This window comes from Chiloscyllium punctatum, chromosome 5 (assembly GCF_047496795.1).
Source record: "Chiloscyllium punctatum isolate Juve2018m chromosome 5, sChiPun1.3, whole genome shotgun sequence".
Lineage (NCBI taxonomy): Eukaryota > Metazoa > Chordata > Chondrichthyes > Orectolobiformes > Hemiscylliidae > Chiloscyllium > Chiloscyllium punctatum.
In genome coordinates, this window is record NC_092743.1 from 40,343,879 (window position 1) to 40,361,512 (window position 17,634).

The 17,634-nt window shown below is 39.2% G+C and overlaps 1 protein-coding gene across 16 annotated transcripts in view; it reads left to right on the top strand.

Annotated features, from left to right (window-relative positions):
• Positions 1-16,183, top strand: part of LOC140477012 (uncharacterized) — a 426,283-nt gene extending 410,100 nt beyond the window's left edge. For 15 of the 16 annotated variants that reach the window (XM_072570100.1, XM_072570102.1, XM_072570101.1 and 12 more), the window contains one exon: positions 8,740-16,183. In XM_072570100.1, the coding sequence (XP_072426201.1) occupies positions 8,740-8,946 (207 nt within the window). In that variant the 3' untranslated portion in view covers positions 8,947-16,183. Of the gene's footprint in view, positions 1-4,826; positions 4,993-8,739 lie in introns of all 16 variants that reach the window. The other variant, XM_072570107.1, reaches the window with a different exon arrangement.
• Positions 16,184-17,634: the final 1,451 nt, after the last annotated feature.

Sequence of the window (17,634 nt, forward strand, 5' to 3'; positions counted from 1 at the left end):
TCCTACTTGCTAATTTCCTATATAGCTTTCTAAGTTCTCTCAGTAAGACCACATCCCTCTTTCTGGTCCTGTTTATCACTACTTATTCACCTCCCCACCAAATGTTTTTCTGAAATGCAGCAATCAGATGAACATGGGATGGTTTTGAATATGGTTGAAATGGCTGTTATTGCTCCCAAACAAAGCTAAGCCCAATGGAAGTACTTGTGTGCTTTCGTGCACTTTCAATCCAACAACAGTTTGTTCAAGGTAGCAGGGAAGAAAGCTGCAAATTGAGAAGATTTTTGTTTTGGAGGCGGGGGTACTAAATTTTGCCCAGTGTTTGTTGTATAAATGCTCCAACAGTTTTTCTTTATTTTTGTCACCAGCCCCTTGCTTTACTTCTTTCCTTGTTAATGTTTTTCCCATCTAACACAAAGCCATACCTTAGCTGACTTTGCAGAATGTAGCAAATTGTAAAATTTTACCACGAGTTCAGTACAAAGGCACCTCCTTTCCTGCTGTGACATCATTATTGATCACTTATTATCAGAACATTTTTGTGTTTGTTCAGTACAGCAGGTGTATCATTTTTGTAGTTTGTAGAGCCATGGGATAACGATTGAATTATTATTCATCCATTTGATAATTCAGTCATTAAGGATTTCACTCCTCTCCTCAAGTCTGAAGTCATTGATACATCCTGGAGATGGCCCAACAATGAACCATCACTTGGTGTTAGCCTCTCAACAGTAGTACTATCTACCATCATTTCATTATCTGGTTTTTTGACTTCCTAAGATCTGTATCACAAGGTAGAAACAAGTTATTTTCTTCCCTTTATGCCCCAACCCTATTTTTTACTGTTGGTTCTGTGGGTGAATACATTACATTCAACCTCCAATTCCTGTTCCTTACTAATATTGCTGATGAAAGTTATGCAACAGCCAGGGAGCTACCTAGTTTCAGTACCCCTGGGTGAGGAGGAGATTAAATCACTTCTGCCTCTCATCAAGGAAACGTCAATGTTTAAAAGCTGAATATAATCTGGAGCTGAAGAACTTGCTGATACATGCGCATAAATATTGGAAACTTGGGCAAGGTTCCTTGAGAATGATAGGTACGTATATAGCTCTAAACCCAAACACGAGTCCCGCATTCAGTAGGGAAGAGTACATTTTAAAAGTTGCTGAAAAAATTGGGTGGGGAAGAAATATGATGTTACAATCCTCCACAGTTAGGTTTCCCCTTTGCCAGTTGTTTGTTGAGCACTCCTGATATATTAATGAATATAGAAATGTTACCATCTTGATGTGCCATAGTGTTGTCTGTTTAATTACAGTCAATGTGACAGCATTTTATGTTTCTGCACAAAATCTGTGTCTGCTTAATTTCACTTGAGAAATTAATGTACACACAGGAAAGAGAATGGCTTGAATTTTGATCTTGTCTGTTGTGTTCCTTGTTTTTTTTTCCCTCTTTTGGTTTTTGCAGTACTCTGAAATGAAGTTGAGGAAATGAAATGCACTGGAGGACTTGAGTGATAGGAGACCATCATGTACCCACACATTTCAAGCTGACATAAACAGAGTCTTGCAGCTCTGGTAGTCTCAAAGAGTTCGGCCTTTTTACTGAAAGAATAGGCCTCAAACTTCCTCTATCCATTACATTTCTTGTCTCTGTCTCAATGACTTAAATCACTGATGTATCTGCCTGGAAAAGCTGAAGCATTATGGGTTCCTGATTTATATCGCTATAACTTCCTATTATTCAAAGATTATCCAGGAAGGTAGAGGTACTTTAGTTTAGCTAAAGGAAAGATTTAGGTAAACACATAAAGGCAAACTTTATAAAAGCATTGAGAGGCATAGGTAAGGTGACTAACTAAAGTCTTTTCCTCAGGGTAGGGGAGTCCAAAACAACAGGCATAGGTTTCTGGTTAGAGAGGAAAGATTTGAAAGCGACCTGAGGGGCAACCATCTATCCATTCTATCCAATTTTGACAACTTATATCAGGTCACCTCTCAGCCTTCAAAGTTGAGGTGAAAACAAACCAAGTTCATATCACCCTCCAAACCAGGCAATGAATTTTTGTAAAACTCCATTATCTCACTTTTTAGATTAGTATCAATCTAAGCATCATGGCATAGACAGAGAACACAGGGGGCCAACACCTTCAACATATTGTCTAGCTATCACCATTGTTAACAGCTAAGCCAAGAATGCAACTTTTTATAAAAAAAGGTTTTGTGATTTACACATGAAAGAAGTGAAACTATCACTGTATTCTAACAGATGAAAGGCTTAACAGACAATCAATTTTTCAATGTATAATTTCAGTTACATCACACTGCAAATTTTTGCTATAAATACTGTTACGATTGAGCCCTCCACAATCACCTGATGAAGGAGCGTCGCTCCGAAAGCTAGTGTGCTTCCAATTAAACCTGTTGGACTATAACCTGGTGTTGTGTGATTTTTAACTTTGTACACCCCAGTCCAACACCATCTCTAAATCACTTGTACTCATATTATTTTAAAAAGTTATCCCAGGCCTTTTCATAGTCATTACAAGACAGTGTTTGACATCAAAACACACAATGCAATATTAAGGAAAATTAGGGGAGAGGAGGAGAGTTTCAGAATGGGAATTCAAAAGCTTAGGATTTAGCAGCTTACCCATAGTCATCGATAATGGAGTGGTTAACATTGTTGGAGGATTACTGATAGTTTGCAGGATACTGGTGCCCAAGGATATTACAGAGATAGAAAGGCTTTTTGTCCCTGCTATAGTACCAAAATGTCACACAACGTCCTAGTTGACTGTGACAATGGTAATTTTTCTCTGCTTATCATTCTTGACCTGTTAAGAAGCTGATCACAAATTTCTATTCCAGTGCTTCACCACCATTGCCTGGTAGGTTGGGTCTGCACTTATGGTTTTATTCTTAAGTGGCCAGAAACAGAATCTGTTTCTGTTCCTGCTGCTATGCTGTTACCTTGGGAGTCCTTGTGGATCAATCGTGGCCTTTCTCCCTACTTCTCATTTACTTGCCACCTCTTCATAACATCATCAGTAAACAAAGTATGAATTTCCACACGTACGCTGATGATACCCAACTCTACTTCACTTCTACCTCTGTCAACCCTTTCACTATCTCTGTATTGTCTGATTGCTATCCCAACGTCTAGTACTAGATGAACAAGAATTTCCTGCAACTAAAGATTAGGAAAGCAAAAACAATGGTCTTTGGTCTCCATCCCAAACACTCATTCCCTTGACATCAACTCTCTCCTTTTGCTTTGCAGCTATCTGAAGCTGAAAATCTTTTTAAAGCCATGGTTTCTATATTTGATCCAAGATCATGCCATCCACAATCCACATTATCACTAGACCATCTAGTGCATCACCATCTACACACTAGCCTCACCTCACCTCACCTGATACTAAAACCCTAATTCATGACTTGACTACTGGCTTGTAGAATTGAGTGCCCCCTCTGGTTCTACTTTCTGCAAACTTGAAGCAATTGAAAATTGTAGACCATGTTCTATCTTGCATAATGACATATTGCCACTATACTCACTGATTTGAATTGGCTCACTGTTAAGCAGCATCCTCATTTCAAAGTTTAAAACCTTCTTTTCAAATCCTTTCATGGCAAGACTCTTCTCTGTAACTGTAATCTCTGGTACTAAGATCACCATCACCCTCATTCCCCACCCCTGCTTCAGATCATCACACAACCTATTCTGAGCTCTGTACATCCCTGACTTTTAATTGCTTCATGATTTCTTGAGCTGCAAGGCTTAAGCTCTCCGGTTCCACCCCGGTCTTCCTGCATCTTCCTGTCCACGTCTTTTCTCCTTTAACAAGGTCCACGAAACCTAACTCTTTGACCAAGGGTTTAGACTCTGGTCTAATGTCTCCATGCATGGTCAGTACCTAATTTTATTTGAAAACTCTCCTTAAAGTGGCTTGGAACATTGTATTTCATAAAAAGTGCATTAAAAATATTACAGGAAACACAAGTTATTGTGTTTCCATTGAACTTTCAACCCATTTCCCTCTTAAACTCCAAATACCAAGTGCTCCAGGGCAGCTAGGGACTGGCAATAAATGCTGGCCAACCAGTGACACCCACATCCCACAAATTAGGAAAAATATTGCCCTGTAGCAACACACCTCTGCACTCTAAAGTTCACTACTCCTTTGCCTGTTTCCTTTTTATTTCTCTTACTCATTCTCTTACATTCTTTCTTACTCTCTCTCTACCCAAACCAATCCCTCAACAAAACCTTGTATGATTAGCTTTTTGTTAATGAGCTGTTGCTTCATCTCCTGTTCCTCCTCCCAATCAACCTTACCCACATCCCCCACCCCCACCCGTTTGTTCCACTGAAAACCTCCAGTTGGAGACTGAAAAGGAAATTGCCACAGTTACCACGGCAAAGTGAACTTTGAGAAATCAAGTGAGACCAGAATTGGGATCAGCTTTCATACATCACATGATCACACTGTTCCCCTACAAACTCTGCCTATCTAAAGAAGAGCCAGTCCACATATATTAGAATGTCATCGATATCCTGGGGTGAGGAAGGACAGAAGCATTATTGTTGTTTTGATCTATGCCTTTACTTTCTATCCTTAGAAAAATCTAGCTCATTACTTTGGAGGATGTCTCTTTAGTTACCAGAAGATTACTCTCAGTCCATCAGTGCATTTAATTGTTTGAATCCTGAACATTTTGTTTCTTTTCGATTTCTCATGTATATATTTTGCATTTCATTTCATGCCCTTCTAAAACAATGCACCATTGTACCCCACCCCACAATTTTATTTTTAGAATGAGGGTGAAGAAGAATCAGAGTCAGCAACGATCAGTCAGATTCCAGAAAATGGGGATCTGACAGGACAAGCTGAGAGTGTGACACAGCAAAATGGAGTAGGGGAGGACCCCACTGCCAGGTCTGCCGAAACTCACAGCCAAGAGTTACAAATACAGGAGACATGTAAGTGAAAGTTTGGCCTGCGTGGGGTGTGTAGTTTTGTGAAAAATGATGACAGTCGGGAATTTGGTGCAAAAGTGGATTTGATGATGGTCATTAACTCTGAGAATCAGCTTCAAATCAAAGCCATACTGGTGAGTTGCAATATTGTCTCTTTTCTTTGGGCAGCCTCATGCCACTTCCTAAAGGGTTCAAGCACACAAAAGAAAATTTCCCCTCATTCAGTCACAAAATTGCCTGACAATCTGAAACAATGTGTGCAACTTATAATAGCAGCTTTTCTTAGTTTGCAGCTGCAGAAAATTATTGACCTGTGTAGGGGGAGCAATTAATGTGACAGTGATGGAATTGATTGATAAGGTGATGTAAATTGATCTTTACTCTGTATCAAATTGGAGGTTTAGCTGTCCTGACTGTGCATGGTACAGTATAAAGGGTGTGTTACTCTGTATTTCGGCCATCCTTTGCTTAAACATTTCTATTTCTGTTCATGGAGCTTTTGATGAGACAGTGTGAAGGAAACTTAATCAGCAATTTAGTTGAAAGAAAGGGTAGATAAGATTAACTCTCTTCCTTGATTGGGGATTCTGGAACGAGGGGTCATAGTGTGAGAATTAGGGCCAAATTCCAGACTAGTGGAAGTTTGGAGTATTCTTCCACAAAGACACTGTGCTAGATCAGTGATTATTTTTAAATCTTCAATTGATACACTTTTGTTAAGAAGAGATATTAAGGGTTGTGGGCCATGGAATTAGGCTACAGATCATTGGTGATCTTATTGAATGATGATACAGACCCGAGGTTCTGAATGGCATACTCCAGTTCCTAACTAACAAATTCTCCTGAGGAAGGTACAGTGTAAAGTCAGCTTTACTCTGTTTCTAACTCATGCTGTACCTGTCCCCGGGAGTTTTTAAATAGACAGTGATGAAGAGCTGGTATGTACAAGGCAGGCTTTAAGCAAGGTTTAGAAAAGGTGGTATTTTACTTGAACTTATTTTGGAAATTTAAATAAAGTGTGTATTTTATCTTGCACCCTACAGCAGGATAAAAGCCAGTTGTGAACTCTACATTATCGGATGCCTCCATTCTCATGGTATCCATGATTTAATTTAAAATCATGCAAAGTGTGACCAGATGTAGAAAATCACAGGGTTTCAAGCCCCAACAGTCACTTCCTCTTTCTATGAATTTATAAATTTGATTATTCGTCAGATTGTGTGATTGATGCATGTTCGCTATTTTTAGCTAAAACACCTGTTCCTATTCTCCTATTAATCAGAAAGCTCAGCTAATAGTTTGGGGACCGAGTTCAAAATCTGCCACAGCAGATAGTGGTATTTGAGTTCAGTAAACTAGCCTTCGTTGGTCAGAACATTGAGTATAGGAGTTGTGATGTCATGTTGCGGCTGTATAGGACATTGGTGAGGCCACTTCTGGAAAATTGCATATAATTCTGGTTGCCCTTCCACAGGAAGATTGTTGTTAAATTTGAGAGTATGCATAAAACATTTAGATTGATGTTGCTGGGACTGGAGGGGGTTTGAGTTATAGAGAGAGGCTGGGCTTTTTTTCCTTGAAGTGTCAGAGTTTGAGGAGTGACCTCACAGAGGTTATAAAATCATGAGGGGTATAGAAAAGGTGAATAGCCAAGGTCTTTTTCCTCGCGTGAGAGAGTTCAAAACTAGAGGACATTGGTTAAGGTGAGAGGGAAGAGATTTTTTAAAAAGATCTTAAGGGGTAACTTTTCCATGCAAAGAGTGGTGCATGAATGGAGTGAACTGCCCGAGGAATTAGTGGAGGCTGGTACAATTACAAAATTTAAAAGGCATCTGGATGGGTATATTAATAGGAAAGGTTTAGAGGGTTATGGGCTCCAACACAATCTGCAACCTCGTAGCACAGCATATCACCCATTTCCCCATTCCTCTCAAGCCAGCAGGTGTCAATCTGGTGAAGCTACCAGTCACAAGTACTTGCATGCCAAACACTATAAGCAGCAAGTGATCGGTGAAACTAAGCAATCCAACAACTAATGGATCATAAAAGCTCTATCCTCAATAATGACTGAGCCCAGTGCATCCAGTACAAAAAATAAATCTGAAGCATTTGCAACAATCTTCAGCCAGAAGTGCAGAGTGAATAATTCTTGGGTTTGTCCAGAGGTACTGTATCACAGATGTCAGTCTTCAGCCAATTTGACTCAATCCACATGGTATCAAGAAACAGCTGGAAGCACTAGAAATTACAAAGGCTGTGGGGCCTCAATAATATTTCAAAATAGTACTGAAGGTGTGCTCTAAAGTTTGCCACATCCATAGACAAGCTGTTCCACAGCCACATCACTGTCATTTAGCCAACCATGTGGAAAGTTGCCCAGGTATGGCCTATATACAAGTAGTAAGACACGTCCCACCTGGCCAATTACTGACAAGTCAGTCTAATTGCGATTATCAGTAAAGTTATGAAAGGAATGAGCAACAGGCTATCGAGTGAAAATTGTTAATTAAATAACCTGCTCGTTGGCACTCTGTATGGGTTCCACCATATCCCCTTAATTCTTGACCTCATTACAGCCTTGAATCAAAAATGAACAAAAGTGCAGAATTCCAGAGATAAAGTGAGATGACTGTCCTTTTTGACAAGGCCACATTTGACTGAGTGTGACAGCAAGGATTCTAGCAAAACTAGAGTAATTTAGTAATTTGGAATCGGGAGAAAACTCTCCACTGGTACAAAGGAAGATTAGATGTGGTTTTTGGAGATTAGTCATCTCAGCTCCAGAATACCTGTACCTGATGTCTTCTCGGCATATGTCACTTACCCTATCAGTTAAAAATTCATCAGTTGACATTCAGGACAAAGCAGTCTGCTTGATTGGCACCCCGAACTTAAACATTCAGTCCTGCCTCCCACTAACATAGTATGCAGCATTGACAAGATACGCTGCAGATGTTCAACAAGGCATCTTAGCACCAAGAATGGGGTGTTTTTTTTCTTTGTAATTCATTTGGCTTCAAATTTCAGGTGTGGTCCCTTACAGTAGGACAACTTTGAACTGATGGTCTCAGTCTAAATGGCAGGACCCACAGTGGATAAGGAACATAATTATTTCAGTCAACTTTGCTCTTTAATTAAAACATAACAGTTTAAGTGGAATATTAAATAGAATAAAATTACCCAAAGCACTCCACAGCAGCATTATAAAACAAAGTAGGAACTGAGCCACAGAAATATGATTGAAAGCTTGATCACGAGAGGTAGGCTTTAAGAAATATCGGTCTTAAAAAGAAAAGTGAGTTAGGGAGGTAGAGGTGTAAGAATGATGTTCCAGAGCTCGAAGCCTAGGCAACTGAAGGTCCAGACACAGGGCAAGGAATTTGCTATTTATACTAGGATGAGAAAGTTCTTAACTCAAGTTTAAGAATTTTTGGAATTCTCTTCTCTTCTGCAGAGAGTTGTGAATGTTCAGTCATTGACTATGTTCAAGGATGTCATAAGAGTTTTGGATTGTAATGGGTTTGAGGATATGGTGATCAAATGGGAAAATGGAAACTAGGTCAAGGATCAGCCTTTAAGTGATGGAGCAGGCTTGAGGACCTGTACATCCTATTACTTTTCCCCTATCCTTTTGTGTCCAATCTCTCACTTTCAACCAAGGTCACTAGCTGATTCGTCTCTGAAGTATGGGCAACACAGAATCTCTTGTTCCTAATGAGATTTACCAACCTCTTTCCTCTTTTTCCACAGATTGAATCTCGCAAGTTGACGTTCCGTGAGAATGCCAAAGCCAGGACAGACCACGGGGCAGACATTGTGTACAAATCCCCCAACGTTTCAAACAATACCTCTCCTCTCTGCAGCATGTCACTGACAGAAAGCCTCAGTTCCCTTGGATCACCGCAGCTTGCTACTCTCACTGAAGACCTGTCTGCCGTTCTAGCACAGAGCTTGTGAATTTTTCTTTCCTTCCTTCTTGTTCTTTTCAAACTACATTTAATCAAAACAAGAAGTTTAGCCTCATTAACAGGATTTGTGCTTTAAAAAGGATTTGTTCCTATTGAGTTATTTCGGGACTGGGTAGCTTTACTGCAACCTTTTATCTTAAACATCCATAACACAGGTCAGAATTACCACTCCCTACGGGACATTGTGAGCAATAACTTACATGTTTGTGTTCTTTTGGGGTGATAGCCTAGCTCATTGCTTTGATAGAGAAACCAATGTCTGCCACAACAATTTGGAGACTGAGTAGTGGAGCCTGCTGGATCATCTGTTAATCAATGAATAAAGTTCAAGGGTGCTACTTCTAGTTAATTCAAACACCCTAATCCAACCCAAATATAAAACTTGCCTTCCCAACAACCATTTAACTAAATTAAAAGATTCATCTGTGGTTTTTATCTTTATTCTTTTCCAAACTGTACTTTTGTTTAGTACCCCCATCCAGTAAATTCTAAAAGCAATTCTAAATTAACATTTAAAAAATCATTTTGCCCTTCTGCTTGAATTGCTAATAACTTATGAAAATTCTAATTCCACGTTCTTTTAAAAGTCACTGCTTTCCAAATTCTTCCTTTTCCTTCAAATAAATAACGAGTATCATTAGAGTAAATATTAAGAATAAGTTGAGTTTGCTTGCACATTGAGAAAGGAAAGAGGAGGGTTGGAGGAGTACAAAGATCAGTTTGATTTTAAAGAAAGTGTTTGGGATGAATACTGGCAAGGAATTTTCAAACCTTAAAGGTTTGTTTAAGAGCTTTAGAATGATGCACCATAGAAAGTGGCTATTGATTATTTTCCCCTTGTGAAATTCTGTAATCTCTTGGCCATGTTTCTCTCTCTGTGCTACTTGCTAGATTCCTATACCATGAGAACTGTGGTTTGAGCAATTGTTCATTGCTCACTTCCCTTTTAGGCATTTTAATGGAATCACAGAATCTTCCATCACAGCTCTGCTAACTCCTTATACAGCTTTACCCCTATTACTCTCTCTCTTTCCCCAAAACCCTTTACTACTTGTTTATTTTCAATTTCTTAGTGGGTCAACATTTCCACCTCTGGCTTGTGAAATACATTCATGACACACTCATTACTGAGTCTGGTGTTTAAGTGCAAAATGGGTTTATTGTCAGTCGGACATCATCTACACCTGGTGAAATGGATATTTCAGCCATAATGAGAACTGAGTGCGATAAAGGTCAACCTGTTCCTGAACCACTTGAAATTGTTTGGACGCTCAACTGAGTTGCAAGTATTCAGAGCAAGCTGGTTTGATGCTCAGTACAATAACAAGTGGGTGCACTTTAAAACCAGCACTCTTAAGTCACATTGTTCAAACTGATCTTGACTGAGGACAGGTGGGATAAAAATAATTGAAATGTAAAACCATGAACCTGCAGAGAATGGTTATGGATACTTTTGCAGTCCAGTGTGTGCACTGCATAGAGATCTATTGAAGCTGTGGGTGCTGAATCCATTCACTCAAACCCAATTTCTGCAGTTTCCTAATTCTTAGAACCTCAAGCCATGGGCTTGTCCCTCCCATTTAGCATTCTGCTTTTGGTGAATAGAGTATCGCAAGGGAAAAGTGAAGAAACAGAAGTCATTATATCCCAGATGCTAGAAATACACACAGGTCTGTCAGGACCTTTGCGCACGCAGAGGTAGTTAAGCTGAAATATTAATTCTGCCTTCCTTGCTGCAGAAGTGAGGTGCTGTGTTTTGACTCTTCTCCTCCTTTCAGTTGAATGTCACATCCTTAGAAACCTTCTCCATCATAAAAAAAAGTAAAGTTAAAATGGTCAATCCTCCAGTGTAGTCTGATTTTATTTTTAAGCACCTCTTAGCCACTTTTAAGAGTGTTTAATTTAAAGCACATCCCCAAATGATACTAGGTTGTAAAGGGATTGTATTGCTTTATTTTTAGCATCTTTGGACTACATGTACGATTGTGTTAGAGGCACCTTTCAAAATGTGTACTTGCAGTAAAGTTGAAATATCTCAATACCACCCTTCAATCCAATTAAAATAAGCCTCAGGGGTGATCTATCCAGCCAGAGAATCCTGGTGGAAGGGAAATTTGGTTAGGGGGAGGAATGCGGTCACAACTGGATTTTTCAATATAGTGATTCAAAGCCATTACCTGCTTTTCCTGCATTAAGAACAAGTCCTGTTAGTGAATAAAACAGAGGCCTCTTTCCCCTCACTCTTTGCAGCTTCTCAATTTCCGCATTGGTGTTTAAATCTGTTTTTAAAAAAAACTGTAAATTGTTTTAACTTGTAGATTTCTTCAAAAGTTAATCTTTGGTGATGAAGTACTGACTATTGTAAAATGAGTGGTGATTTAAAAATACAATTAACTTTGTTTTCTAAGCAATATAATCTTAAAGGTTGTGTCCAGTCAAGCACCAACTTGTGAGGAAGTGTGGTTTTGGGCAGGATAGTAGACTGGGTTAGTGTCATCCAGGAAAGTTTGTTTGGTATAGAAAGCAGGCAGGTGTACATGGACGTGATGTTTGTGCAGAGTTATATGAAATGAAAAGCAAGGAAAGAGAGTTTTAAAACATATCTTGGTCATAAAGCAACATGAAGTAATGAGCCCCGTTTTAATGGACTATGACATTAAAGTTAGTCACACAGTGGAAGCTACCATGACCAATGAGTGGAGATCTGGGCCTTTGTGCCTTTTGTGTGTATTTAATTTTGAAAAACATGCATTTGCAGGATTCATGATTGGTGAGAGATATTATGTTCAGTAACTGTCCTCCAAAGATGAAGCTTAGACCATAAACTACTAAGATTGTCCTCACCAGCGCAAAGTATCTGTCTGAACAGCACAGAGATGGAATTCTGCAGGGCAAATCCAGAAATGTGTGCCATAGAATTTTTAAAAATGCATGAGGTGAGAAGGAAGTCCTGAGCTACAGATGTCTCCTTCAGTTTGTGAAAGGCCAGTACAAAGTCAACAAGTGAGACCTGGATGTCACCATAGGCACTGAGTTCACCACCTCTCCTCAATAGTGTACTATCTGTAGTGGGAGGTGAACAAATAGTTTGGCTTCCTTATTTGGGATACAATTGAGAGATGTTTCTGTTGGTGAGTTAATCTCTGCCTAATTTTGGGAGGCAGGGCCAAACTGATAAATGTAGATGAAGGTAGGGTTAACAGTGGAAGATCATCCGTGAATCTGGATTTTACAACAGGACTTTACTTTTCATGTAAAGTTGATTATTTTAGTGTAGAATTAATGTTTGCTTTATCAAGATTTGGTAGACAATATTAACTCTGGTGTTGCTGAAAAGGATATACAATGTTCACACTTGCTATCTTCATCCCAATGCCGTTTGTCGTGAATTTCCTGCCTCTGCTCTTATCTGTCCCAATACCATCACTGCTTTTCTCCAGCCTTGCAATGTATTTGTAATCATAGCTGCACTTAGCCTTTTAAACACTATTCAAAATAGCTCGTGTTTAATATAGAAATATATTTTCTGTTATTGTTTACACTTAACTCAAAATAGCTCTAGAAGATGGCTGTTTATAACAACAATTTTATTCTCTGCACTAATGTTCAGGTGTGTGTTGAGAGATTGAAAGGACTATGTGGCATTTTGAGTTATCTTTTTTAAAGACTAAAGTTTGTTTTGTATGTGTGTGTTTTCAGAACTTCACCAGTGGAAAGATAGCAACCTCACTTTAACTGGTCCTTAGATCAATGACTTCAGCATTATGATAGTACAGTTTGTGCCCAAACGCAGTTTTATTTTTGTGAATGAGGGTGGGTATAAGAGCTATTTAGGAAAACCAAGACTCCAGTGAATTACTGTCCTGGAGTTACTGGAAGTTTAGCATTATTCATCCTTGTCTAATGTGGATACACTTTTCATTCATGTATTGTCAGGTTTATTTTTCCTTTCTCACCCGTTCCAATCCTCCTCCTCCTTTTGAAGGAGGACTCCTGTTGGGGCTGTACTATTTTGTTGGTGAGGTAATTCTGATTTGCTCATCAATATGGCCATTCCCAATAAACTAAGTACCCCAATGCATGTGTCTCTAACAGAACCCATTGTATAGCAAACAAGAACACCTCTCTAGCTGGTCAGACCACCCGTTTAAAATTGTGTTCCTTGAGAATACTGTAGCAAGTCTTCAGAATTTACACCAGGAACAGGAGGGGGAGTTCCTAGTTTTGGAAGCTTTTCCTGCTGTTAGCTTATCTCAGTAGATTCGTCAAGTGGTTTAGTGTCATTGGCTGTAATGGATCCCCCAGATTATTGGTTATCTTTCAGAACACTTTGTTCCCAGTGCATCTTCTATTGCAGTTTCACATGTTGTAGCAGGCTGATATTCTGTACACAATGTCTGGGGAGAGTTAAGGAGCCCCAGCAAAAGTTTGTACCCTTCAGGAGATGAAAGAGTAGAAATTAGCAAGAGATGTTAAAGAAATGGAGAGGTATTAATGACATTTATTGGGGTTTTGTATTGGCTTTTAGAAGCACCTTTGTTGTGAATCAGTCTGCTTTGTCCTTTCCTTCCAACTTCGTAATAGGGACAAAAAAACATTAGGGCAAGTGTTTGGTGGGCCATTCTCTGTTTGCAATAACTTGCTAAAAATCTATTGCTAAGAGCCATTGCTTTTCACCTTTGTTACATTTACTGGTGGAATTAGGTTAGATTCATTTCAGTATAAGAACATACATTTGAACAGAATTGATTTTAGGACAAAAGTGGGATTGCTGTGGGCATGAGAATCCCATGACAGATTGGTCAGGTTTACAATTGTGTTGAAAAATGCTATCAAAAACGTTTTGCATCCAACCATTTGTAAGAATTGTACAATCCGCTCAGTGCGAGTATTTCAGATGTTATGTGCATGTGTATTTGTTACCAGGATCAATTTTAATGTGATGTTCGTGCTGCCGTGATTGTGATTATTTCCTTTTGCGTTGACTTTGCCTTTGTGTGGCTTAATGTGAATTGGTCTGTACCAGGAGCAAGTGATTCTTAGATCCTCATCTGAATGCCATGTGTGTTTTTAAAACCACCATACCACTTCCCAGTATCACCTGGAGTAGAAAGATATTATTGTAGTAGGATTATGGGTAGTCAAGACAAACTGAGGAAATTGTAGTACCTCCACAACTGGCATCAGCACCTTCTAAGCTGAGAGGGGGATCTAGGAGGGCGTAAGCTGGAAATCAGCCTGGGCTGTCATTTCTAATGGCTATGCCTAATGTACCTAATTGATGTCCAGAGAAGAAAAAAAAGTTGGTTTAGACTGCTTCTGTAGACAAATAGCCCACCCAGACTTGCATGCAATGATTAGTCACGGGCAAGATGCTTACAAAAGCAAAGATCGAACTCTTTGGTACAAAGGGAGGTGGGGAAGAACCTGGTAGGCCATTAAAATGTCGTCTTTATTGAGAGCCACTTTAGGGAATGTATAAATGGTATTTCAATAATCAGTGTGACTTGATTCCAGAGGTAATGTTCAATTTGACTTGTAATATCCTCCTCCATCTTGACATCACCCTCCCCTCTCCTAATCCCCACCAACCCAAAATATTACCCCTGTAACTGACCACTGTGATTCTTGGCCACACCAGGTCATCTCCAGAATGAACATATTTGCTTGTGAAATGTCCTTGAGTTAATAAGCAAAATCTTTTTTGAATCTGCATGTGCTACTTAGATTTCGTTTTAAAAGTTCCTTTATGAAATTGTAGCAAACAGCTTTATTTGGTGGGGAGAGGGAAAGCAGTCAAATATTCAGTTCACTGGTAGTTTGTGCTCCAGACTGATTGCCACGGAGTGTGGAACCCAGTGTGACTTGCATCAGATTCTAGAGCAGGAATGTGAAGTGAGAGATATTGTGATTAATATTTAATAATGTATATTCTGTTCTATATAAATTTTAAAACAAACACCGCAGTCCACTACAAGGCCAATATATTCCTTCACATGCCCTTAAAAATAATTGCTTGTGACCGTTGTGAGACTGGATGACTTGTGGCTAGATTGAAATTGTGAAGAACCAGTGACTGGCAGCTGGCATTGAAAATAAATACATCAAATGTTGACTGTCCTTTTAAAATAGGTTTCATCATCCAAATGTACATTTTTGATCTCGAACTATTTCAATTCAAAGGGACTTGGACTCCCCCTTGGCACCGAGTTTAAAGTATTGGGCCACCTTCACCAGTCATCTTGTACTCAGTTGATGCTGCATTGTTAAGTGTCTCCTTGTTCATGATTCACCTCACAGACTTTAGATCAGTAGTTCCTTCAACTGGTGATCCTACCATCACCCAGCCACCAAGACAATCCATACTAAAAATACCACATTCAAAAGAAAAGAGTGGCAAGAAAAATACTGATGATATTTAGTGTGAAAATGTGAGGATGAGAAAAGCCCATTGTTGTGACAAAAACATCGATTTCCCACCAGTCTCTTCTACCTTTCTTCTCTTCTACTTACTTTCCTTTTTGCCCCCTCCTCCTCCTCCATCTCCTTCCCCTTTTCTTTGACTTGACTACTCTCTTTCCTTCACACTATCTGCATTTTGGACTGTATAAGCCTGTAGGTAATTTGGTCTCTTTTTTTTTTCCCCCAATCATTACATATTTTAAGAGGTTTGTTTTAAATCTTTCTCTTTCAACTTTTGTTTTGCTTTTTGATGAGACTCTTAGCGATCTTGTAATCTCAGTTGTGCCCTTCCAAATTTCTTGTAGCTATTTTAACCAAGCTGTCATTTCCCAACAAAGAAACTTGAAGCTTTAAGCATCAGTCCACTAAGGTCACAGAGCACAGCATCAAGGCATGAATTCTTTACAGTGAAGGACTTTTGTTTTGACAATTTGAAATGAGAGAAGCGAGACGTTTTTTAAAAAAAAATTTGTTACTGAAGACCAAGGAACATGGGTTGACATTTCTGTTTTGTGTGTTTTTTTGAAACCTATAAATGGACTTTAAAAAGAGTGAAATGGCTCCAGCAGTGACTACCTGGGTGAGGTTGTACAGTATTTCTGCTGCTGCTGCTGTTGTCAACACATTTAATGTTCCAAAATTTTCTTCTCGCTTTTGCTGTTTGGCTGCTGATAACCAACATCTTTGTGACAGAACTCAATTCCCATTGTTCAGTCCTTATTGTAAAAGTAAAAGTTTGAAATAAAGCTTATATGTTGATGTTAGCTGTGTATGTTTTGTTACATTTTCTGCGGTAATGCCATGTCCTCCTATCCAAAATGTTTGTGTGCAGTAGCTCTGCAAATTGTTGGAGTATATTTCAATGTCTAGCTTCCAACTTTCATGTAGTTCAGGGACGCTAATTTCCGACCGAATGGTCACCTACATGCTTCTGCTTCTGTGTTTTAGGGTCTTAATTATAATTCTTTGGAGTTCTGTTTATTTCCAGATATTGTTGGTATCCTGGTTTTCACTTCTGACCTGCTGTCAGTCCTCCATTTCCAGGAAACTCTTATGTAGCCAATGAATTGGAATTTCCTGGGGGTCCTGGAACACTTCTTTTGGTCATACATCAAAGGGATGTCTGACTATCAGGAGACTGGGAGATCTGGGCCACTATTTACCCCACACTGAATTGAAAACAATTCTGTCCAGCTGACCTGATACTCTAGCTGCTTTCTGGAGTGGTGAGATTAGCCTGAAGTAAAGGGCTGACTGCAGTTTCATTGAAGGTACCAGGAAAGATGTAACCTACACTAAATGACTCTGAACTACTGTTGTGGCTAGGGATTTGTTCCTTGCTATGGAGACACTAGTGTTGGTTGCACACTGGCCTTTTGTATCCAGCTTTAAAAACAAAGTAGAAGTTCCCCTAGTCCTCTGACTAGAAGCACATATTGAAAAATTAATTTATATAACAAAATAACAATTCAACACCTCTTGGCCTATTAGTCTGCAATGCCACTGTTCTACCATTTGCCAGTAAAATGATGCACCTGCTGGAAATACTAGGCAGCACTAGTAGCATCTGTGAAGAGAGGGGGAGAGAAAGAAACCAAGTTAACATGTCATGCCAGTGACCTAACATCAGAGACCCAAAATTTTCATCATGTTTTAGTCTCCTCCTTGGCGTCTCACTTTGCTATTAGTAAGTTTTATTAGTTCATTGACAGTTGTGCCCTGAAGCTGCCTAACTCTGGAAAATCTCCCTACTGTATTTATCTTTCCTACTTCAGATGCTCTTTGAGCAGGTTTTTTGGTCATCCTATTATCATGTTATGGGGCTGTCAGATTCCCTTTAATATTCTTGTGAAGTGTCTTGGGACTTTATTAAAAGCATTCCATAAAAGCAGTTTGTTATTCCACTTATAAAATGCCTTTTGTCACTTTTAAAAATGAAATTTCAAACAAACTGAAGTGCATTATGTCGATGGGACATAGTTTGAATTATGCAAATCATCCCTTACATCATATTTAACAAACACTGCACGCGAAAGAGGAAGTGACATTTCAGAAAGAACAGATCTGGAAATGTCAAAATGCCTGCAGGAACAAATTCTGTCAAATACACTCAAGCCCAAACCAACCACCTCCCCAGTCTTCATAGCTTTCTTCGTGGGCACTTTCAAATTAAAGAAAGGCAGGCTGTGAAAAACATACCATACTTGTAGTATCC